This window comes from Halichoerus grypus, chromosome 15 (assembly GCF_964656455.1).
Source record: "Halichoerus grypus chromosome 15, mHalGry1.hap1.1, whole genome shotgun sequence".
NCBI classification, from domain to species: domain Eukaryota; kingdom Metazoa; phylum Chordata; class Mammalia; order Carnivora; family Phocidae; genus Halichoerus; species Halichoerus grypus.
Window position 1 is genome coordinate 56,687,827 of NC_135726.1, and position 20,100 is coordinate 56,707,926.

The following is a 20,100-nucleotide window of genomic DNA, read 5'->3' on the forward strand; positions in this document are numbered from 1 at the left end:
AATCCCAACCCAACTATATCCATTAGAATATACAAACAAATAAATAAATAAACCAAATGTTCCTGGTACCATCAAACTTTGCTTGAACATATTCCCCTGGAATATTCCTAGAGCTGTAACTAAAACATGAGGATTAAAGTGAAAACAAAAACAAAAACATAAACATGTTTTTAATGCTGTGATAACCAATCAAACAACCAAAATGGCAGTATGAATATTATACAGAATAATCTTTAACACTAACGGAGTTTGTCACTGTTATTAATAGTGTTATCTTTCAGTATCTAAATGTACACTACTTCTTGGAAAACAAGTCTACATGATGGAAAACAATCTATGTGTATATGTATATAAGATATAAACACACATATGCATATAGGTATGTAGAAAACACTGATTTTAGCTCATGAGACATAAAAGCATTGATCACAGAGGGGTGACATCATCCAAGATGGTGAAATGGGTAGTTCCCACTTCAGTCTTTCTCACAGAACACTCAACTAGCAACTATCCACACAAGACACCATTGGGCAAATCTCAGTACTCAGGAGTGAGGCTGAAGCACCACCTCGACCACAGAGACCAAGACTTCTAGCTCTTGGGACGCCTGGGTGGCTCAGACGTTAAGCGTCTGCCTTCAGCTCAGGTCATGATCCCAGGGTCCTGGTATCGAGCCCCACATTGGGCTCCTTGCTTCTCCCGCTGCCTGCCGCTTCCCCTACTTGTGTTCTCTCTCTCTCGCTCTGACAAATAAATAAATAAAATCCTTAAAAAAAAAAATGACTTCTATCTCTTGCTATTATGAAGACACATCCAGATTTTCATGAACTGCCAGCGTTTTCTCCTCAAACAGCAGTGGGTAAAACTACTGAAAATTGAGAATGTTCCTCTGTTTTATTTGAATGCAAAGAATGATGAACACATACTTCATGGTGACTTTTATCAGTGTTATAGGTCAACCACAAACAGCATCTCCATTTAGGTTTTCTTCACACTGCACATTAGTGTCCTTAACTTTCCATGGAAAAGTAGGTATTGAATGGATTCCTACTATATAAATGCCCCTCATATCTGTCAGACAGCAACAAACAAATGATTTTACGTGCACACTAGCAATAAAGGCATGAAATAATTTAAGAGTAAAGTTAATGATATTTGCCATTCAAAAATACTCAAATATGGTCAAAAGAAAAAAGAAAGACACACTGTCTTAAAGTGGGGCTTTCCTCGAGATGTTTCCTATCCTCAGTCTCTTCTGGCACTAAAATTTCATTATGGGCAATTGTCCCAGTTTGGTTATATCCATCATAAAATCCTTCCTGCCCTTTTCTACCCTCCTCCCTCCCCAGGCACAGCCCCAGGGCCACAGCTTTCATATCTCTCCATATCACTCTATGGAAAGAATATTGTCTTTGCCAATAAGCCTAGGGCTTCAGAAGATATAACTGAAAGACACCTGGTAATTACCCCACTTACTACACTTAACGTAAATAGACATTAAAATGCTAATGTACAAAATTAATACCCGTCATAGGACATCAGCAGAATGGAGAAATGAGAACCACCAGGACTTTGCTCCTCCATGGAGACGAAAATGGACCAAACTACCTTTTTCAGTGCTCCAGAAGCCAGTTAGGAGACCACAGCACCACAGGCAGACACAAAATGGAGAGTCACACTGAAGAGACCAGGAGTTTGTTACACTTGCCTTCAATAGTTGTTCACGCTGCCTAGCATTCCATAACAAGACTGTGAGAAAACTCTCACCTCTCCTCAGGAGAGAAAGACGTAAGTGACCTCTTATGTTTAATGATCTGGCTTTTGCAGCTGCCTGATAGACCTCTTCCTCTCGTGCATGACATGGAGGGCTGAGGGCACCGTCTGGATGCGCTATGGTGGCCGCTCAGAGAAAACCTGAGTACTTGTTCAAACAGCAGAGAAACGGCAGAGCTGAAGGCAAACATCAGGGAGAGGAAGGTATCACGGGCTCCAAAGAAGGAAAAAAAAACAAAAACACTTTTACAACTGGAAAATTACAAAAACTCAGATATTACATATCCCCAAAACATGTTGACAAGCCCCAGAATTAGCAGCACAGCTGACTGTTATTTGTGTTCTCCTGTCAAAGTAAGTACATAAAGCCTGGGACCAGAGGCCATTTCTTTTGTTTGTTTGTTTTAATCCCCAAATCTCAACAAAGGATCACAAGGCATACAAAAAAAAAAAGAAAAAAAAAGAAAAATAAGTCCCAATCAAAGGAACAAAATAAAGACTCCAGACTGGCCCTAAATAAATAGAGAACTATTAAATGCCTACGAAGAATTCAAATAACCATGAGAAAGATGCTCATACAGGAAGAAGAGAAAAGAGATAGGAAAATAAATGGTATCAGGAAAACTATGCATGATCAAAACAAAAAGCCAAAGAGGTAGAAAGTATAAAAGACAACAACAGAAATTGGGAGGGGCGCCTGTGTGGCTCAGTCGTTAAGCATCTGCCTTCGGCTCAGGTCCTGATCCCAGGGTCCTGGGATGGAGCCCCGCATCTGGCTCCCTGCTCGGCGGGAAGCCTGCTTCTCCCTCTCCCACTCCCCCTGCTTGTGTTCCCTCTCTTGCTGTCAAATAAAAAAAAAAAAAAAAACAGAAATTGGGAGCTAAACAGTACAATTACTGAATTTAAAAATAAACTGGGGACGCCTAGGTGGCTCAGACGTTAAGAGTCTACCTTCGGCTCAGGTCATGATCCCAGGGTCCTGGGGTCAAGCCCCGCATCGGGCTCCCTGCTCAGTGGGAAGCCTGCTTCTCCCTCTCCCACTCCCCCTGCTTGTGTTCCCTCTCTCCCTGTGTCTCTCTCTGTCAAATAAATAAAGAAAATCTTAAAAATAAATAAATAAATAAACTGAAGAATCAGCAACAGACTTGATTAAGCGGAAGAAAGATTCAGACTTTTTTTTTTTTAAGATTTTATTTATTTATTTGAGAGAGACAGAGCAAGCACGAGCAGGCGGAGTGGCAGGGCAGAGGGAAAGGAAAAAGCAGGCTCCCCACCAAGTAGGGAGCCCGATGCAGGGCTCAATCCCAGGACGCTGAGATCATGACCTGAGTTGAAGCAGACGCTTAACCAACTGAGCCACCTAGGCGTCCCAAGATGTCTGATTCTTTCTGGGGCACCTGGGTGCCTCTCCTCTACCATCTCTCTTTCTCTCAAAAAAATAAGAAAAAAAAAACAAAACAGCAAACAAAAACATGTATTATTAAAAAAGAATTCTTCTATTTTACTATCATTTTAAACTGTGACTGTGCATGTATGAAAAGCAAGCATTTTGAATCATTGCTATGCCCTATATGGCAGTAAAACTGTGAAGGAAATTCATTATGATCAATCATAAAAATCTCTAATGGAAAATTTTATGAACGAGCACTTAAAAGACATTAAAGAAATGTATTATGTTATTAATATGTTCCTCCTACTCTTACAAAGAATGTAAAGCTGTGATCCATTCTTTAGAACCAAGCAAACAAACAAAAGCCCTTTATTTCTAAATAAACACAGAGGGGCGCCTGGGTGGCTCAGTCGTTAAGCGTCTGCCTTCGGCTCAGGTCATGATCTCAGGGTCCTGGGATCGAGCCCCACATCGGGCTCCCTGCTCCGCGGGAAGCCTGCTTCTCCCTCTCCCACTCCCCCTGCTTGTGTTCCCTCTCTCGCTGTGTCTCTGTCAAATAAATAAATAAAATCTTTAAAATAATAAAATAAAATAAATATTTGGGATTAAATTCAGATACATTCTTAGGAAAGTAGAAGAAAAACCTGAAGATTAATTTTTCCTGAAATAAATTACATGAACAAAACTTTTTTTTTTTTAATATGGGACTTTTACTAATTATATAATTCATTTCTTATAAAGCACATGCCTTTGTCATAGCAGAACCTCTCATTTCAAAATCAAGTGAATCTCCTATAAAAGTAATCAGAAAGTGAAAATAGGACACAGTCACAGGAAATTCATATTAAACTGGACAAAATTATAAGATGATGCAATTATTAAGAAATAAGGTAACAACTGGGACATTATGTACTAAGTACTAAGTGTTCTAGCTCCCCTATGGCATTATCTTATGTAGGAACTCTGGGATACAAACAGAAACATTAAAGTGAGGAATTGGATCGCATTGAGTTGTCATTTCTACTCTTAGTCCAGACAAGAGAAAGGAAATTGTGAAGGGAAATGAAGCGTTAGATTTTCTCATTTTAGGGAGGTGCTTTGTTATTTGAAGAAATTACTATCTCCATTTTGTACAGTTATGTTTAAAGCTTCCATAAAATTGGAAATCATAAAGCAGAAAAGAGGTGAAATCTGTCTCCACTGTTCCTGGGATTTCTGCACCAAGCCCCAATATGCCCACCACTCCCCGCACACACCTCTGACATGAGGCAAAACAGAACTTAGAAATGGTCTAACAGAGTTCCTCAGAAATAGGCAGATTTTTCCTGTAACAGATTTCCCCAGGCCTCCAAAAGCAATGGAAAAGCACTCAGATCACGAAGGCCTTCACCATCCAAGTGGAGGGTGTTGTCTCTGCTGTGAATGTGATGGAAGATCACTAGAGCTGAATGAGAATCCTCATAGGATGTAAGAGCATGATGAGTGTTGGACAGGGGGTGTCCCTCTGACAGCAAGAGAAATACACCAAGGCTTCTCAAACTTATTTCTATTCAAAGAGAGCTACCCAAACCACAGTGTAAGGTCTAGCTTCCTCCTTGGCCTTTGGGCCTCACCTCTGTCATCTGCTTTATTCATTCCCACCTACCTGGGTGGATGGCTACTGTCTCCTTTCCCTTCACATCCCAGAGCTCCCTCTTTTGCTCCAAAAAGATGACCAGGTCTGGCTTTGACACAACAAGACCTGTTTATTAGAAAAAAGGAATGAGTATTGCTAGAGATTCTAGCTTTCAATCCAGTATTATGCTCACTAGAGAAGAGAAGACATTGTAGAATTCTAGAAAATGACTTCCCAGAAGCTGTGGTCTAACAGCCCACTGAGAACATAAAAGAGGGATTTGTAATGTTCAGATCTTGGATTCCACTTCCAAGTACTACATGCAATAATAAAGAGCGGAAATTGGAGTTTAGATGTGGGCAGTACCGTTTTATGCCCCTCAATATTTAGAATCGCCACTAATCTACAGAAATGATGATGTTACCTTAAGGAAGGGGAAGCTAAAGCTGGAAAGGAAACATCATGAAGATTTTTCTCTCCACCTATAAACCCTTACTTACTTCCCTTACTGCAGCCATCTGAATCCCAGTCGTGCAAAGAAGAATCTTCCAAGAGACGGTCTTCAAGGGAAGGAAGAAAACCCTGAGTGTGGTTTGGGAAGTCTGGAAGGAAGTTATCCTCACCCAAGAAGAGAAGGTTTCCATAGTTCTCTAACATCACATCCCTGTACAATTCCCGCTGAACGAGGTTCAGGCATCCCCACTCCTCCTGAGAGAATTCTATGGCCACATCCCTGAATGTCAGCAGTCCCTGCAATAAATACCACAGTTACCAAGTGGCCATTGACAGAGTTCACAATGGTTCCTAAGATGAAAGAGGAAGTTAATGTCACCAGCTAGACCCACGACCTAACCTTTACTGCTCACCTGCTAGTACCCCTTGAATCTGTCCCAAATTTTCTTTAAGCTCTTTTTCCCAGCCTTTTTTTTTTCTTTTTTTTTAAGATTTTATTTATTTATTTGACAGACAGAGACACAGTGAGAGAGGGAACACAAGCAGGGAGAGGGGGAGAGGGAGAAGCAGGCTTCCCGCTAAGCAGGGAGCCTGATGCGGGGCTCGATCCCAGGACCCTGGGACCATGACCTCAGCCGAAGGCAGAGGCTTAACGACTGGACTGGAGCCACCCAGGCGCCCCTCCAACCCATCTTTAAATTCAGGCAAAAAACCCCCCAGGGACATAGTTTCCCATAATGGAAACAAAAACTACTACACAAGTAGTAAATACTACCCTGACTAAATGCTCCAGCACCCAGACCACCCAGACCAGTTTGGGCTTAACTGCCAACTCACACTTGTGCAGATGCACCTCGGAGTGACCCATGGAGTGACCTACAGTTACCATTACCTCATTATAATACTAAATTCTCCCCCAAGGAGGAGCACAAAGCTCATTTACATAACATACAAAGTGTGGTTAGAATGGTTTCCTTAAAGCAGATGCATGACCTTATGCCCACCTCTTCATAAGATGACAAGGCTACCCTTTCTAAATATTCATCCTAAGCCTAAATAAAAGGAACTCATTCACTCTTGCTCTGGGAGTCTTGGCTTTGGAAATTTTTCCCTGTGATCTCCTTATTTACTATAAATAAATTTTCCTTTGTGTGACAACTCACTGTGTAGTTTCTGTCTGTGATTCACCGGGAAGCAAATTCACTTTAGTTCAGTTACAAATTTGGTGATCCAGATGGGACAGGTGTCCTTCCCAGGTTCTGGCCTCTGGTTCCCTGGCTTCCAACAGATGAAGCAGTTGGGCACCACAAGCTCACCCCGGCTAAACTGTTCAAGTTACTGGGGCGGGGGGCAGATTCCCTGAGGGAGGAAGGGGGCTCTCAATCTTCGTGCCTGTGACTGCCAGCCTGGGGTTCGGACATCACCTGAAATCCAGCATCCACTCTGACTACTATTACTCAGAAGGACTTCTGTTGGGGTAAGTTAACAACAGGTACGTGACACGGCTTTTTTTTTTTTTTAAGATTTTAATTATTTATTAGAGAGAGAGTGAGATCACAGATCATGAGCAGGGGGAAGGGTAGAGGGAAAAACAGACTCCCCGCTGAGCAGGGAGCCCAATGAGGGGCTCGAGCCCAGGACCCTGGGATCATGACCTGAACTGAAGGCAGATGCTTAACCACTGAGCCACCCAGGCGCCCTGTGACACAGCTTTCAGAGGTAAACTAGAGTTGTCTCACAAAGTCTGGGCAAGCCAGCATAATATTAGGTCAGAATACTCTGGGGGAATTGAATACTCATTCAACTTGAGTCTAGACATCCCTGATGACAGATCACAGGACCTTTCACAGGCTTGGGATGATCTAACCTAGCAAAATGGGAGTGACCTAACGGAGACTAGTCTAAGGTCTGTGAGATTGAAACCTCCATCTCACCTGGTTGTTTGGTCTGTCTGTTGTTCCCAGTTTAAATGTCCACCCTGGCTGCTTGGTCCGTAAGCACTTCCTCCTTTCCCTTAACCCTGAAAAAAGGAGGCAGCAACTCCCTGGGTCACTGGAAGCGTGCACTTGGCACAGTTAGAGTTCCATTTAGCTGGTTAAAAGACAAATGCTTGTTAAAAAAAGGGGGGGGGGCATTCTAAAATCGACAAAAATATAAAGTAACCCAAATTTTTTCACATCTACGTATCTGGGATCATTTTTGTAAATTAAAGTTTAAGCTTGTTGGTTTAACTAAAATAGACCTGTCTTTTGGACAATGCCAGGGGAGGATTGGTGAACAGACTTTACTGTAATGCCAATGGCCCCCGGTGTTTGTAGATACATTCACTGGATGGACTAAGGCCTTTCCCTGAAGGACAGAAAGAACTAACAAAGTAACTAGGCCCTTAGTAAAGGAGAAAATTCCTCAATTTCAGTTGCCAAGGTCAATCCAGAATGACAATGGGCCAGGCTTTATATCCAAAATCATTTGAGGTGTCATGTAGAGGTTACACTCTGCCTGGAGACTCAGTCTTCCGGGAAGACAGAACGGGAGAGCAGAACCCTAAACCAGACTCTGGCAAAGTTGTGCCAGGAAACAGGAACATTGGTTAAAGTTACTACCAACAGCTCTCACCAGAGTGAGAGCTACCCCAAAGGGCAAACTAAAATCTTGGCCCATTTGGGATGACGTATGGGAGGGCTTTCCAAAATGCTCTGACTCCTTCTCACCTCCAGACCCACAGGTTTCTCAAGCCATTAAGCATATAATTAATCTCTGACAGGTGATGGATACACTCAACAAATATGAAATTCCTCCCTCTACCCACTGAAATTAAGCTTCACCCAAATGAAACTGGGGACTGTAGTAATACCCGGTGCTACTAACCACATGCTCTTCCTTCCCGTTAGACGGAGCCCTACCTTGAATCCACCCTAGGAGAGTAAAACAGGCATCTACCCAGAGGCCCGGGGGGGGGGGGGGGGGCCATGCTACTAGCACCAGGTAACAACAAATATTCCTGTGAGCCATTCACTGACCTGAAACTTCTGTTGGAGAAGCTCACAAGGTTAGGAGAGCCTCAGTGCGTAAGGGCTCTCAAATTTAAACCATAATAATCTCTATCCGTAGGACACTAGTTCTGCTGTTCTGGTTTCTTCAGCCTTATTGTTTGCTGCCAGGCCCCTTTAACAGATTAAATCATTCTCTGACTGTTGAGTAATAAATACCACAGTTTATTGTTAATACATGGCAAATAGATGCCCTAGACCCCTCTGACTTGGTCTGATTTTACAATGAACACCTTTTTTCTTTTTTTTAAGATTTTATTTATTTGAGAGAGAGTGAGCAAGTGGGGGTGGGGGAGGAGGAACAGAGGGAGGAGGGAGAGAATCTCGAGCAGACTGCACTGAGCGCAGAGCTTGATCGCTTACCAGAAAACAGTGGATTTATATAAATTATAAACTATATGTAGCATCCATGCCCTGTAATGTCTAGTGTATTTATTTGTTTTGGGGGGGCTTTTTTAAAGACTTATTTATTTTAGACAGAAAGAGAGGAAGAGAGAGTGTGAGTAGGGGGAGGGGCATTGGGAAAGAATCTCAAGCCGACTCCCCAGTGAGCGTGGGAGCCAGATGCTGGGCTCAATCCCACGACCCTGAGATCATGACCTGAGCCGAAATCGAGAGCCGGGCACTTAACCAACTAAGCCACCCAGGCGCCCCACAATGAACACCTTAATTTTACTTCTTGTCACTATTATCCTAGAGATGCTAAAAGCTATAAACACAGTGGGCCATCCCTGGGGGATAAATTCCCTAGTAAATGTCAGTACCACTATAACAAAAAGAAACTAACAGAACACTGCTCTTACTGCTGTTTGGACCCTGCCTACTTAACTGCTTGGTGCAATTTGTGTCCAAGCACACGGAGGCTATAAAATTACAAATGGTAGTAACACGGGGATATGAGCAGCTTGGGGTTAAACCTGGACACCCACAAGCATATCTAAAACTAGCGGAGGAAAAATTCTGCTCCTCAGTCAATCCTTAGGATATGCCCATGTCTAGCAGGAAAGCAGCTCCAAAAGATAGACCTTTTCCTTGTGCCCCTCAAGAATGAGGGGAATAAAACCAGAGGAGGGATTTGTCACCAGCTAGACCCTGAGACCGGACCTTTACTGCCCACCTGCCTGTACCCAGCGAGCTTTGTCCCACATTTTCCTTAAGCTCCTCTTTCCAGCTTATCTTTCAACTCAGGCAAAAAACCTGATGGACACAGCCCCCCAATAATGGAAACTTCCTCAAGGATTAAGGACTGCTCTGACAAAGAGCTCCAGTGGCCCAAACCAGTTTGAGCTTAACCTCCAAATCACACCTGCAGATGGACAGTTACCTTTACCTCATGATAATACTAAAGAGGGAGGAGCAGGCCCCCTGCTGAGTTGGGCTCTATCCCAAGACCCTGAGATCCTGACCTGGGCCAAAGGCAGACACTTAACCATCTGAGCCACCCAGGCGCCCCCATAAGATAATTCTTAACACACTAATATGCTCTAATGTATTCTCTAGCCCTGAGGTAAGAGGATGGCATATGAACCACAAAACCATTGTAAATACTGTGTTTACCCAAGATAACTTGTCAAATGAAGGCATCAATACAGGCATACACATTTTTGAGAACTACATTTATATCACACAGTAGAAGTTGTATCTATTTCTTACATGGAAAGTTTTGGTGGATTACAAATGTACTTATCAAATTCTAACGTGAGTTAGAATTTCACAACAGGCATTGCAGATCTTGCGAAAATGCAGATTCTGTTCCAGACTTCTGGAGTGGGATCGGAGTCTGCATTTCTAACGGACGCAGTAGCCTATGGGCCAAGGGATACTTTTTTTTTTTTTTTTTAAATAACAAAGAGGTAGAACTCTAAGAATTCTTGGAGGACTTGGAACTGAAGGCATTTTATTTACCAAGAACGGCACAACAATCCTTTTTGAGCATTTACTGGTTACCAGATAGCATTCTAATGACTTTTCATAAATTACTGACAAAGAAGTAATAATAATCTAACAGAACATGTTCTTTTTATGAGAATATTTTGACAAACATCCAGTACATGGAAGGGATTAGTTTTTAATCCAGGTTGTCTGACCTAGAATCGATCTAAAATGACACCCGGGACGATAATACAGAGACAAGCCTGGTGCAATCTGAGAAGAGTGATGGAAACAAGGCACGGACACAAAATGGATCTACTTTTTACATTTTATGCACACATCCACACATGTAAAAAGCCATTACATACACATTAAAAGTGATAGAGTATAAAACTGTCATAGTAACTGAAGAAACATTCTCAATGGCATAAAACTTATAAATCCATGTGTGGATGATGATGCTTCTTTTAATCACACTATAAAAACAAACACACAGAATGCTATAAAGAAAACAGCTCTACACTATATGTTAACTAACTAGAATTTAAATAAAAATGTGGGGAAAAAAAAGAAAACCGCTAACATTTCTGAGTCTAGTATTTCATTGAAAGTTTTCTTCCAATAACCATTTATGCTATGTTAGGTTTTAGAATTTTAAGATACTCAAACATGTTAATTACGTGATTCTGGTTTTCCTTTTCTGAAAATACAAAGAAGAGCGTGTGTCTGAGACATGGGTGTGGAGTAAAACAGAAATTTGTAGGACAACGGCCTGAATTCTTTACAAACACCACTCCCAGCAGTCCGTTACCTCCGGTGCACAAAAGAGAGAGCCCTCATTTTCCACTGGAAACTACAAGCAGAGAGAAACTCGGAAGAAAGGAGTTTCCAGTTTCAATGTGATGGCTGCTGCACCCCTTTCAGTAAATCCATCCAATCCTTACGAATGACTTCGAGACATATTTACACTACACAGAAAGAATCGGGCAGAGAGCACCAAGCCAAGTAAAAGAAGTTACCATCAGCTGTAATAATAAGCAAATTGTTATCAGTGCCCGCAGCACAAGGAAGGACTTACTATCACTGCCCCCAGAAGTAAATCAGAATTATGGATCTAATTATGAGGAAAGAGTGGATTTATACAAATTACAAGCCCCATGCAGCGCCCACATCCTGTATTTTTTTTGTTTTCACGATTTGAGAGAGAGAGAGGGAGAGAAAGCGCGAGTGGGGGGAGGGGCAGAGGGAAAGACTCTCAAGCAGACCCCCCGCTGAGCGTGGGAGACAGACGCTGGGCTCAATCCCACGACCCCGAGCTCCCGACCTGCGCTGGACTCCAAAGTCGGTCTGACACTCAGCCGACTGAGCCACCCGTGCGCCCTCCCAGCGTATTTTCAACAGAGCATCTCTCCTGCACATTCTGAGCAGCAAGGCTGTGCCTCTTCCAGAACTTTCCGAGTTATCTGGGACACGTATCCGTCCTGCTGCTTTGTGCATTTTCTAAATCCCGGCGTACACGCAGCCACCGAAGCATCCAGACGGGACCTAACCGTGAGATGCTCCCCTTGACTGACACCCAGGGCTCGGCCGCGTCCACGACAGAAATCTTTAATTCAGTCACAGAGGGAACATCTCTGACACGCACAAGACATTAATTCACAATGACAGCCGTTCGTGTCCTACTGGAAGCCAGTCGGAGGGGAGGGAACGAGGGCTCTGCAATACAGGAAAGTGTTCTAAAGAGCTACCCTTCAGTATCCTTTAAAAAAACAGATCTTATTTTATTTTAGAAAGAGGGAGAGTGCGAGCAGGCGCCCGTGAGCGGGGGAAGGGGGTGAGCAGGGCAGGAGGAGGCGAGCAGCGGACCCCCACGCGGGGCTCGACCCCAGCACCCCGGGATCGCGACCGGAGCCGGGCTCAGGAGTGCGACGCCTTACGGGCTGAGCCACCCCGGCGCCCCTCGGGATCCTCTTAAAAAGGTCTTTAAAAATCGGTGGAAACACGGACACGGCCACATCAGTCCTAAAGGAATCACCGTTTCAACTTCCGTGCGCTCGGAATTTCGGGAGAAAACGATGACAAGGCCTCCGACGTGGGGCGCCCGGCTTACCTGAGGATCAGCCATTTCTTCTGCTCTCCGCTCGCGCTCCCGATTCCTTGCTCAGAGGAGACCTCGCGGGGAATCACAGCTGCCGCGGGAGAAAATGCCCTCAAAGCCGCGCCGGAGCCTCCGCCCCCGCGAGCCGGGCGCCTGCAGGCAGGACCGTGAAATGCACAGAAGGCCCCGCTTCCCAGTCCTTTGTGTCGGGAGCCGTGCGCAAACAATGAGCTCCGGCCGCACGCCGCCCCCTGGGTCTCCCCGCCCCGCTTCCGTCAGAGCGGCCGGCGGGCTCCGTGCGGGCCGGGCGCCTGCGGAACGGCGGACGGAGCGGCGACGCCACGCACCGGCGAAGTCCGATGCCCGGGCGGGCCGCGCGCCACCAGGAGCCGGATCGCGCCGGCCGGGCCCAAGATGGCGGGCGCCATGACCGGAAGCGCCCGACCAAATAAGGAAGAAAAGGCGCGGAAACCCTGCTCTCGAGAAATTCCCACCCCGAGTCGCAAGCGGCCCGCCCCCCGGCTAACGACCGTCAGTCACGCGGAGCAGCCCGGTCGGGGGCTCGCGCTCGCACCTCCCGAGAGCGTACTCTGCTCCAGTAAGCTTTCCTGTGAGTGTCGCGCATTTGCTGCGCTCTGCGTGTCCCTGAATTCTTCCTTGGGACAAGAGGACGACACTTCTGGGGCGCCTGGGCGGCTCAGTCGTTAAGCGTCTGCCTTGTGCTCGGGTCATGATCGCAGGGTCCTGGGATCCAGCCCCGCATCGGGCTCCCTGCTTCTCCCTCTCCCACTCCCCCTGCTTGTGTTCCCTCTCTCCCTGAGTCTGTCTCTGTCAAATGAATAAATAAAAAAAAATCTTAAAAATAAATAAATAACATAACCAGTCTAAAATAATGCTTATGGGGCGCCTGGGTGGCTCAGTCGTTAAGCGTCTGCCTTCGGCTCAGGTCATGATCCCGGGGTCCTGGGATCGAGCCCCGCATCGGACTCCCTGCTCGGCGGGAAGCCTGCTCCTCCCTCTCCCACTCGCCCTGCTTGTGTTCCCTCTCTCGCTGTGTCTCTGTCAAATAAATAAAATCTTTTAAAAAAATAAATAAATAAAATAAAATAATGCTTATGCCAAAAAAGACATATTTTGGGGTTACCAAATGCTCCCCTTGATGTGGAAGCAAAAGCAAGAGAAAAAGTTAAATATCCTTACTTCCTACAGCCCATTGACAAGTCCTTAAAACAGGTAGAGTGAAGCTCAGCGGCCTCTATGTTAATACTCTGCTAAGGGCAAAAGCCAATCTTAGCTTGACATTATCCCAAACACCCACCCTCACCCCAGGATCCTGTAAGTCTACTTTAATATATAAAAATTCTTTTGGAAACTTCCGTTTTCTCTACCCCCCAAGATATATGTTGGCAATCATCCTCCAAACATACGGCCCACTGATACACATCTGAAGGGCCTCATGACTAAGGTCTTATTAGATGGAAATAGATGCCCTTTACCTAACCCCTCAAGGTCCTGGAAATCTTGCTTCCAAAATTCCTTAGAGACTTACTTATCCCTGACCCCCTCCCTATTTGAAAGTATATAATCTGCCTCTCCTCATGACCCCAGTGCAGCTCTTTCAGCCCGGGGATCCTGTCCCATTAATAAAAATGGTGAGTAATAAAACCACCTTTTTGCACCAAAGAGGACTCAAGAATTCTTCCTTGGCCGTGGGCTCTGAACCCCAACATATTTTCTACATCATCCTTTAGTAGGTAAATGTTTATTTTCATGAGTAACTGCCAGTTTTCCAAAGTGAATGCACTTTTTACACTCCTGTCAGCAATGTATGAGAATTCTAATTGCTCAACATTTCCACTGAAATTGGATGTTATCCTTTTTTTCTCTATGTTAGCCATTCTAGATAATAGTAAGTGGTTTCTCACTGTAAAATATGAAGTGGTCTTGCTGTTGTCCTACTGATTGGGATGAATGTGTAGGAGAGGAAAACTCTTTTCTTCCTTCTAGATTCTTTGGCTGGTCTAATAATTAAACTGACATAAAACAGATTATTCAAAGGAGAAAAACAAATTTAATTTCTTCATTATAAGAACCCCAAAGATATTAGACTCAAAGACAAGCAAATGATGCTCAAATGCCATTCTGACCTAAGGAGAAGGGGATAGAATTTAGAATATCAAAAAGGGGAAGTATATTCACAGGAAAAAGGAAAGAGCAAATGCTGGCAAATGTTTTCCACAACAGGCAGGTGAATCTTTCTCATAAAAAAAAATATATATCTCTGGTATTAGCTCTCTTCCAGATTGAGGTCCCCTATCTAATTTCTTTTGGCAGTTAAATGAGAGGCAAAATAACATAACCTGAGTCTGCTGGGTTCTAATTGCCTTCAACCCAAAACAATCCACATGCAAAGTGATTTATTTTTGACATCACATATTCTCTCCCAAATGAATAAAGAAAAAGTGGCTCAGTTGGTTAAGCATTTGAGTCTTGATCACAGTGTTGTGAGTTCAAGCCCTGCATTGGCCTCCATGCTGGGCATGGAGCCTACTTAAAGAAAAGAAAAAGGTAATGTCCGTATGTGTGTGTGTGTGTGTTGTATGTATACACCTATTTCAGCCTCAGAAGTGAAGGAAATATTTCCATTTGCAACAAGATGTACTCAGAGGACATCTTGCCAAGTTAAATAAGCCACACACAGGAATAAACCAGTTCTGTACATAATCACATATAATCCACATATATGTGGAATCAATAAAAAGTTAAAATCACAAAAAAAAAATAAAAAAATAAAAAATAAAAAAATAAAAAGTTAAAATCATAAATGTGAAGATTAGCGTGTTTGTTGTCAGGGGCTGAAGGTGAGGGAAACAGTTGAGATGCTAGTCAAATGGTAAAAAGATGCACTTAGGCAAGATAAATAATTACTGAAGGTCTGTCAGCTAGCCCTCTTGCTCAACTGCAGGCCCCAGCAGTTAAAACCAGAAATAGACAAGAAGACCACTTAACTCATGCTGTGAAACCCCTCGTTTGTACTTTTTATCACCCCTTTTTTAGGCCTTGAAGATGTTTTAAAATGACCAGAACATTCCAATTGCCAGGCCAGAGAAGTCCTGATAGCAACAGAATGCCTGCAAGAACTCATCCCCATCTCTGCTCCTTCTCAGCTCATGACTGTGCACTGAACACGTACCAACCCCCACGCAGGATCGCGTGCTCCCTGCCTGCTCTCTTGCATGTGCCCCCCTGAACCTCTCCCTATAAAACACTAGGTTTCCATCCTATTGGTAGAGAGATCAGTTATTAAGGCTTGAATCTACCTTCTCTCCCCAAAATAAATTTCTCCCTTTCGCTTTTCCAATCCCTTGTCTCTTGAGTTCTTGGCTTCTCTTGTGATGAGTTTATAGGAGTTTTTTCAGCAACAGTGTGGGCAAACCCAGCCAGGAGCTATCCTTTCATTTTGTCCAGCCCCCTAGGGATTCATTCCCTTGGACAGCGCACTTGGCCAAGGCAGTGTACCAGAGCTTATCTGTTCATTTCCTGAGTTAGGAGTGACGCTAAATAGGTCAGTTACAGGCCTAATACACATCACTCTGGCTATAATTAATAGTAGTGTATTGTATACTTAAGATTTGCTAGGAGAGAGCATCTTAAGTGTTCTCACCGCACATGCAAATCTTAGCTATGTGAGGTGAGTTATATGTTCATTAGCCTGATTGTGGTAGTCATTTCACAATGTATATTTGTATTTACTTTTTAACACTTGAGCAACTGGGCGCCTGGGTTGCTCAGTTGGTTAAGCGTCTGCCTTCAGCTCAGGTCTTGATCCCAGAGTCCTGGGTTCGAGTCCCATGTCCCTCCTGGGTTCCCTGCTCAGTGGGGAGTCTGCTTCTCCCTCTCCCCTCGCTCCTCCCCCCTGCTCATGCTCTCTCTGTCAAATAAATAAAATCTTAAAAAAAAACAAAAAAACTTGAGCAACTATAGGATGTTCAGAGGTAGGAAACAGGGTGCTGAATGGGTTGGCTCTTAAAGCACAGAATCTAGTAAGACAGAATTTGGGAACCAAAACATACAGTTCTTTCCTCCCATATATCAGCTTTGGGGTTTCAGCAAAACCTGAGCACCTGCCATTGAGATGTTGTAACCAAACTCAGGTGAGTTCGCTCCTTGGTGAATTCTAGGTAGAGTACGTGCTACACCCAGTGGAGTTGTCACACAAAGGAAAACTCATTTGCAGCCAATAAAAAGTTATTTTGGAATAACTTCCAAAGCCTTGACTCCCTGAGCAGGGGTGAGTGGGTTCCTTTTCTTTAGGGTTAGAATGAATATTCAGAATGAGGAGTTCTGTCATCCCTGGTAGAGGCAGGTATCAGGTTGCACAAGTAACTGTCAGTCTAGGGGAAGGGTTGAGGAGCGAGCTCTCAGAGCCTGTGCAAACTGAATGGAGCTTTGGGCTCCTTATCTCAGGACAGGAATGCAGGGCCTTGCTTACTCTTTGAAAACAGCGCTGGAAATTTGTGCTACTGATGTCTCTGATATGGTTAGGCCAGACTGTTAGTTTTCTCATTCCCTTTGTTCCCTTAAAGTCCTGAACTACCGAGGTTTTTGCACTGCTCTGTAATTCTGACACATTCTAGGAAGTTCTGCAGGAAGTGTGCTAGGACAAGCAGAGCCCGTAAGGCAGAGATCACAGAAAATAGCTGGGGACTTAAATGACTCCTTTCTTTTGCTGAGGACCCCTAACTCTCTCTGCTTACAATGTGGGAGGAGCGACAAACCAAAACTCTCGTCTCCTCTAATCTGTTCAGTGAGGGGAAAGATGAGGGTGGGGCCAGGCCTGGACAAAGCCTCAGACGAGCAGGGATCTGGGTGGGGCTGTGGAGGGAGAGCTCTCGAGGCTTCTGATCTCCCTGCCTACGGGGTATTGCCAGTTCTGTCTTCCGAAGTTTGGGTAAGGGACAAGGGCGGGCTGCTCTAAAATGGGCCACTTTGGCATATTGTTTTGAATTGAAAGTTATTTATGAAACAGCCAATGCAGAAAGAACACTCTGGGCCACCTGGGTGGCTCAGTCGGTTAAGCGTCTGATTTTGGCTCAGGTCTTGATATCAGGGTCCTGGGATTGATCCCGTGGGGCTCTCTGCTCCGCGGGGAGTCTGCTTCTCCCTCTCCCTCTGCCCCTCCCCCCTGCTTGTGCTCTCTCTCCCTGTCTCTGTCAAATAAATAAATAAAATCTTTAAGAAAAAAAAAAGAATTAAAATGACTGAGACTGGTTACAGGAGAAAAAAACTTTAATCACATACACATGAAAGACCAATAACGAAATTGAGACCCAAAGAACTGATCAGGACAGACAGTTTTTATACTTTTTTTTTTTTTTAAAGATTTTATCCATTTATTTGACAGAGAAGGAGAGACAGCGAGAGAGGGAACACAAGCAGGGGGAGTGGGAGAGGGAGAAGCAGGCTTCCCGCTGAGCAGGGAGCCCGACGCGGGGCTCGATCCCAGGACCCTGGGATCATGACCTGAGCCGAAGGCAGACGCTTAACGACTGAGCCGCCCAGGCGCCCCAGTTTTTATACTTTAAAAAAAAAAACAATAAGTCTGTGAGGAATTGGCAGGATAAAGAAAACTTATGTTTGGGCCTCAATTAGTAAGGAATTCTTAAGAGAATTTGGGCTGGAGTAGTAAATTAGTGAAAAGTAACAAGGTTTGTTCATTTTCTAAATTTTCTACCTCTAGTGATAAGAATGTCTCTGTCTCTTGGTACAGGGAGAGCACTTTTCACATGGAAGATTGATTTCTTGCTTTCTGGAGACTGATGGGGGTCAGAGTGTTCTTTAGTTTAAGCAGACGCTTAACTGACTAAGCCACCTAGGAGCCCCTAGACATATATTTTTGCTTTGAGTGGCCATAGGACAACGTTCTGGTCACTGAGATAGAAAAAGTAGTGTTCAGACCAGGAACCTGAAGGACTCCATAAAAATCTGCTTTTTGCTCCTTTTCCTGCTTCTATTTTTGCCAGGACCTACACCCCCACTTTACACATGTCCCATAGGACAAATAAGGTATGTCCTCCTTGTATGGGACAAGGAACTAATGATTTCCTAGCTAATAATTTTTTCAATAGATAACACCTATGGAGTGGCCAGGTGAGAATGACCAGAGGAAGTCATCATGCACATATTTGAGAGCACCGAAGCTAGACATCTGGACACCAATCACTGACTTATAGGGGGGCACCTGGGCCTTTATCCTTGTCCTAACCAGTTCCTGGATGCCAGAGAGGACATATATACCAGACCACAATCCTCAATAAAATCCCCAGGCCCTAAGCAAAGATGAGACTCTCTCTCCTTTCCTTTCTGAGTCTCCCAGACAGTGTGTACCTGCATCCTCTCTCTATTCCTTCAGTAAACTCTGCTCTCACCTCCCGCTGGCTCACATTTCATTTCTATCCTGTGTGTGGCCAGAGAGACACCCTCTTGGCTGGTCCTGCGGGACCCCCTCTGGGTCCTTGGACCCAGCCTACCTGCATCCTCTTGGCGACCAGGAAGGGACATTCAGAGGAACAGCAATTATACCCCCAAACTGAGTCTGTGTAGCATTTTGACTTTCGGGCCCTGCGAAGTTCCTCGTCTGGGAAACAGAGCTGCTTTACCAGCAATGTGATTTCTATCTGTGCTTTTCTGTGTAATTGGTCTGTTCTCCAGGGAAGGAGGAAAACTGGAAGAACGGGCCTGGGAACCTGTTCTTACTTCCCACTCTCTTTGTGCGCTGAATTACTTCAGTGTGCTCTGCCTCCCTGTAGTGTAGGCTTCCTCTGGGAATCCCCAGGCAGAAGAGTCAGCCCTGGAAGCCGGCACCCAGGCTCACTCATCTGTTTCCCAGACTAGAACTTGGACAACTCCTGGAGCTTGCTCCCCACTTCCTTTGTGCTACTTTAACTGGCTCTGGCGCTTCACTCTCACTATAATAACTGCAAACTTTCTTTATCCCGACTTCTGGACAATTTCAAGGCTGTTAGTTGGGAGGAGACTCACTCAGCTCCAGAGAAAAGGGACACTTGCCCCTTCCCACCAAAAAGGCGTTCTTAGGTGACTAAGAACTGAGGGAAAGTGTCTGAGGTTATTCCTTGCTGCCAGTGGTCTCCTAGGGAAATGCCCCCATGATGATTGATTTCTGGATCACCAGCGGATGCACACATAAGGTTAGATCATTCAGTGCTCCAAGTTCCCACAGCAGTTCTAGATAGCTGCTGGAAGAATCTGAGACACTTAAAGAGGGGGAAGATCAGCCCATTGGTGACTCTCTGGGAAGTTCTCCCCACCTGATCCATCACCCATCTCCCTGAAATAGAGTCTGGGCTCCAAACTCTCTCTCTTTCTTTGTTTTCTGTTCACTGCCAGGCGGATATCTCCTCATCGGCAATTCTGGGATACTGGAATTGTGTTGAGGACTGGTGGCCAATCACTGTTGTTAAGGACAGAAGCTCTAGAATAGAGACCGGTCCTGCGGCCCACAGTTGTACCTGATTTTCAGCTTATGGGGGACGAGACATGCAATCCTGACCACACATAAAATTTTTTCCAAAGATTCTTTCAACAGAAACCTACAACTTTCTTTTTCACATTCAGATTTTGTCCTAAGTTTTTTCCTCTTTAAAGGACCAGTCTTATTTTGGGACAAAACTATTTTCTTTTCCTTCAATGAATATGTATGTTTATTCCTTATAATTTTTCTTAGCAAAAACTCAGCTCTTAACTTTCCTTGCCTACAGAGTTATTTCCCTTATTATTTCCAATAGTCTTAATTACATTCATTAGAATTCTTAACGCTTAGAAATGTTAA

At 44.4% G+C, this 20,100-nt stretch overlaps 3 protein-coding genes across 4 annotated transcripts in view; 1 reads left to right on the top strand and 2 right to left on the bottom strand.

Annotated features, from left to right (window-relative positions):
* Positions 1 to 12,304, bottom strand: part of LOC118530339 (KRAB domain-containing protein 5-like) — a 160,104-nt gene extending 147,800 nt beyond the window's left edge. For both annotated transcript variants that reach the window (XM_078063423.1, XM_078063422.1), the window contains exon 1: positions 12,264 to 12,304. The gene's annotated coding sequence lies outside the window, so the exon portion shown is untranslated. The remainder of the gene's footprint in view (positions 1 to 12,263) is intronic.
* LOC118530333 (uncharacterized) overlaps positions 1 to 12,378 on the bottom strand; it is a 51,193-nt gene extending 38,815 nt beyond the window's left edge. Inside the window, exons 1-3 of the mRNA XM_078063410.1 lie at positions 12,264 to 12,378; positions 5,279 to 5,528; positions 4,809 to 4,904 (exon numbers count right to left, since the gene is read on the bottom strand). Coding sequence (XP_077919536.1) covers positions 4,809 to 4,904; positions 5,279 to 5,528; positions 12,264 to 12,278 — 361 coding nt within the window. The 5' untranslated portion in view covers positions 12,279 to 12,378. The remainder of the gene's footprint in view (positions 1 to 4,808; positions 4,905 to 5,278; positions 5,529 to 12,263) is intronic.
* Positions 12,379 to 12,665: 287 nt separating this feature from the next.
* The window catches only part of ZNF761 (zinc finger protein 761), a 90,704-nt gene continuing 83,269 nt past the window's right edge, over positions 12,666 to 20,100 (top strand). Inside the window, 1 exon segment of the mRNA XM_078063589.1 lies at positions 12,666 to 12,861. Coding sequence (XP_077919715.1) covers positions 12,666 to 12,861 — 196 coding nt within the window.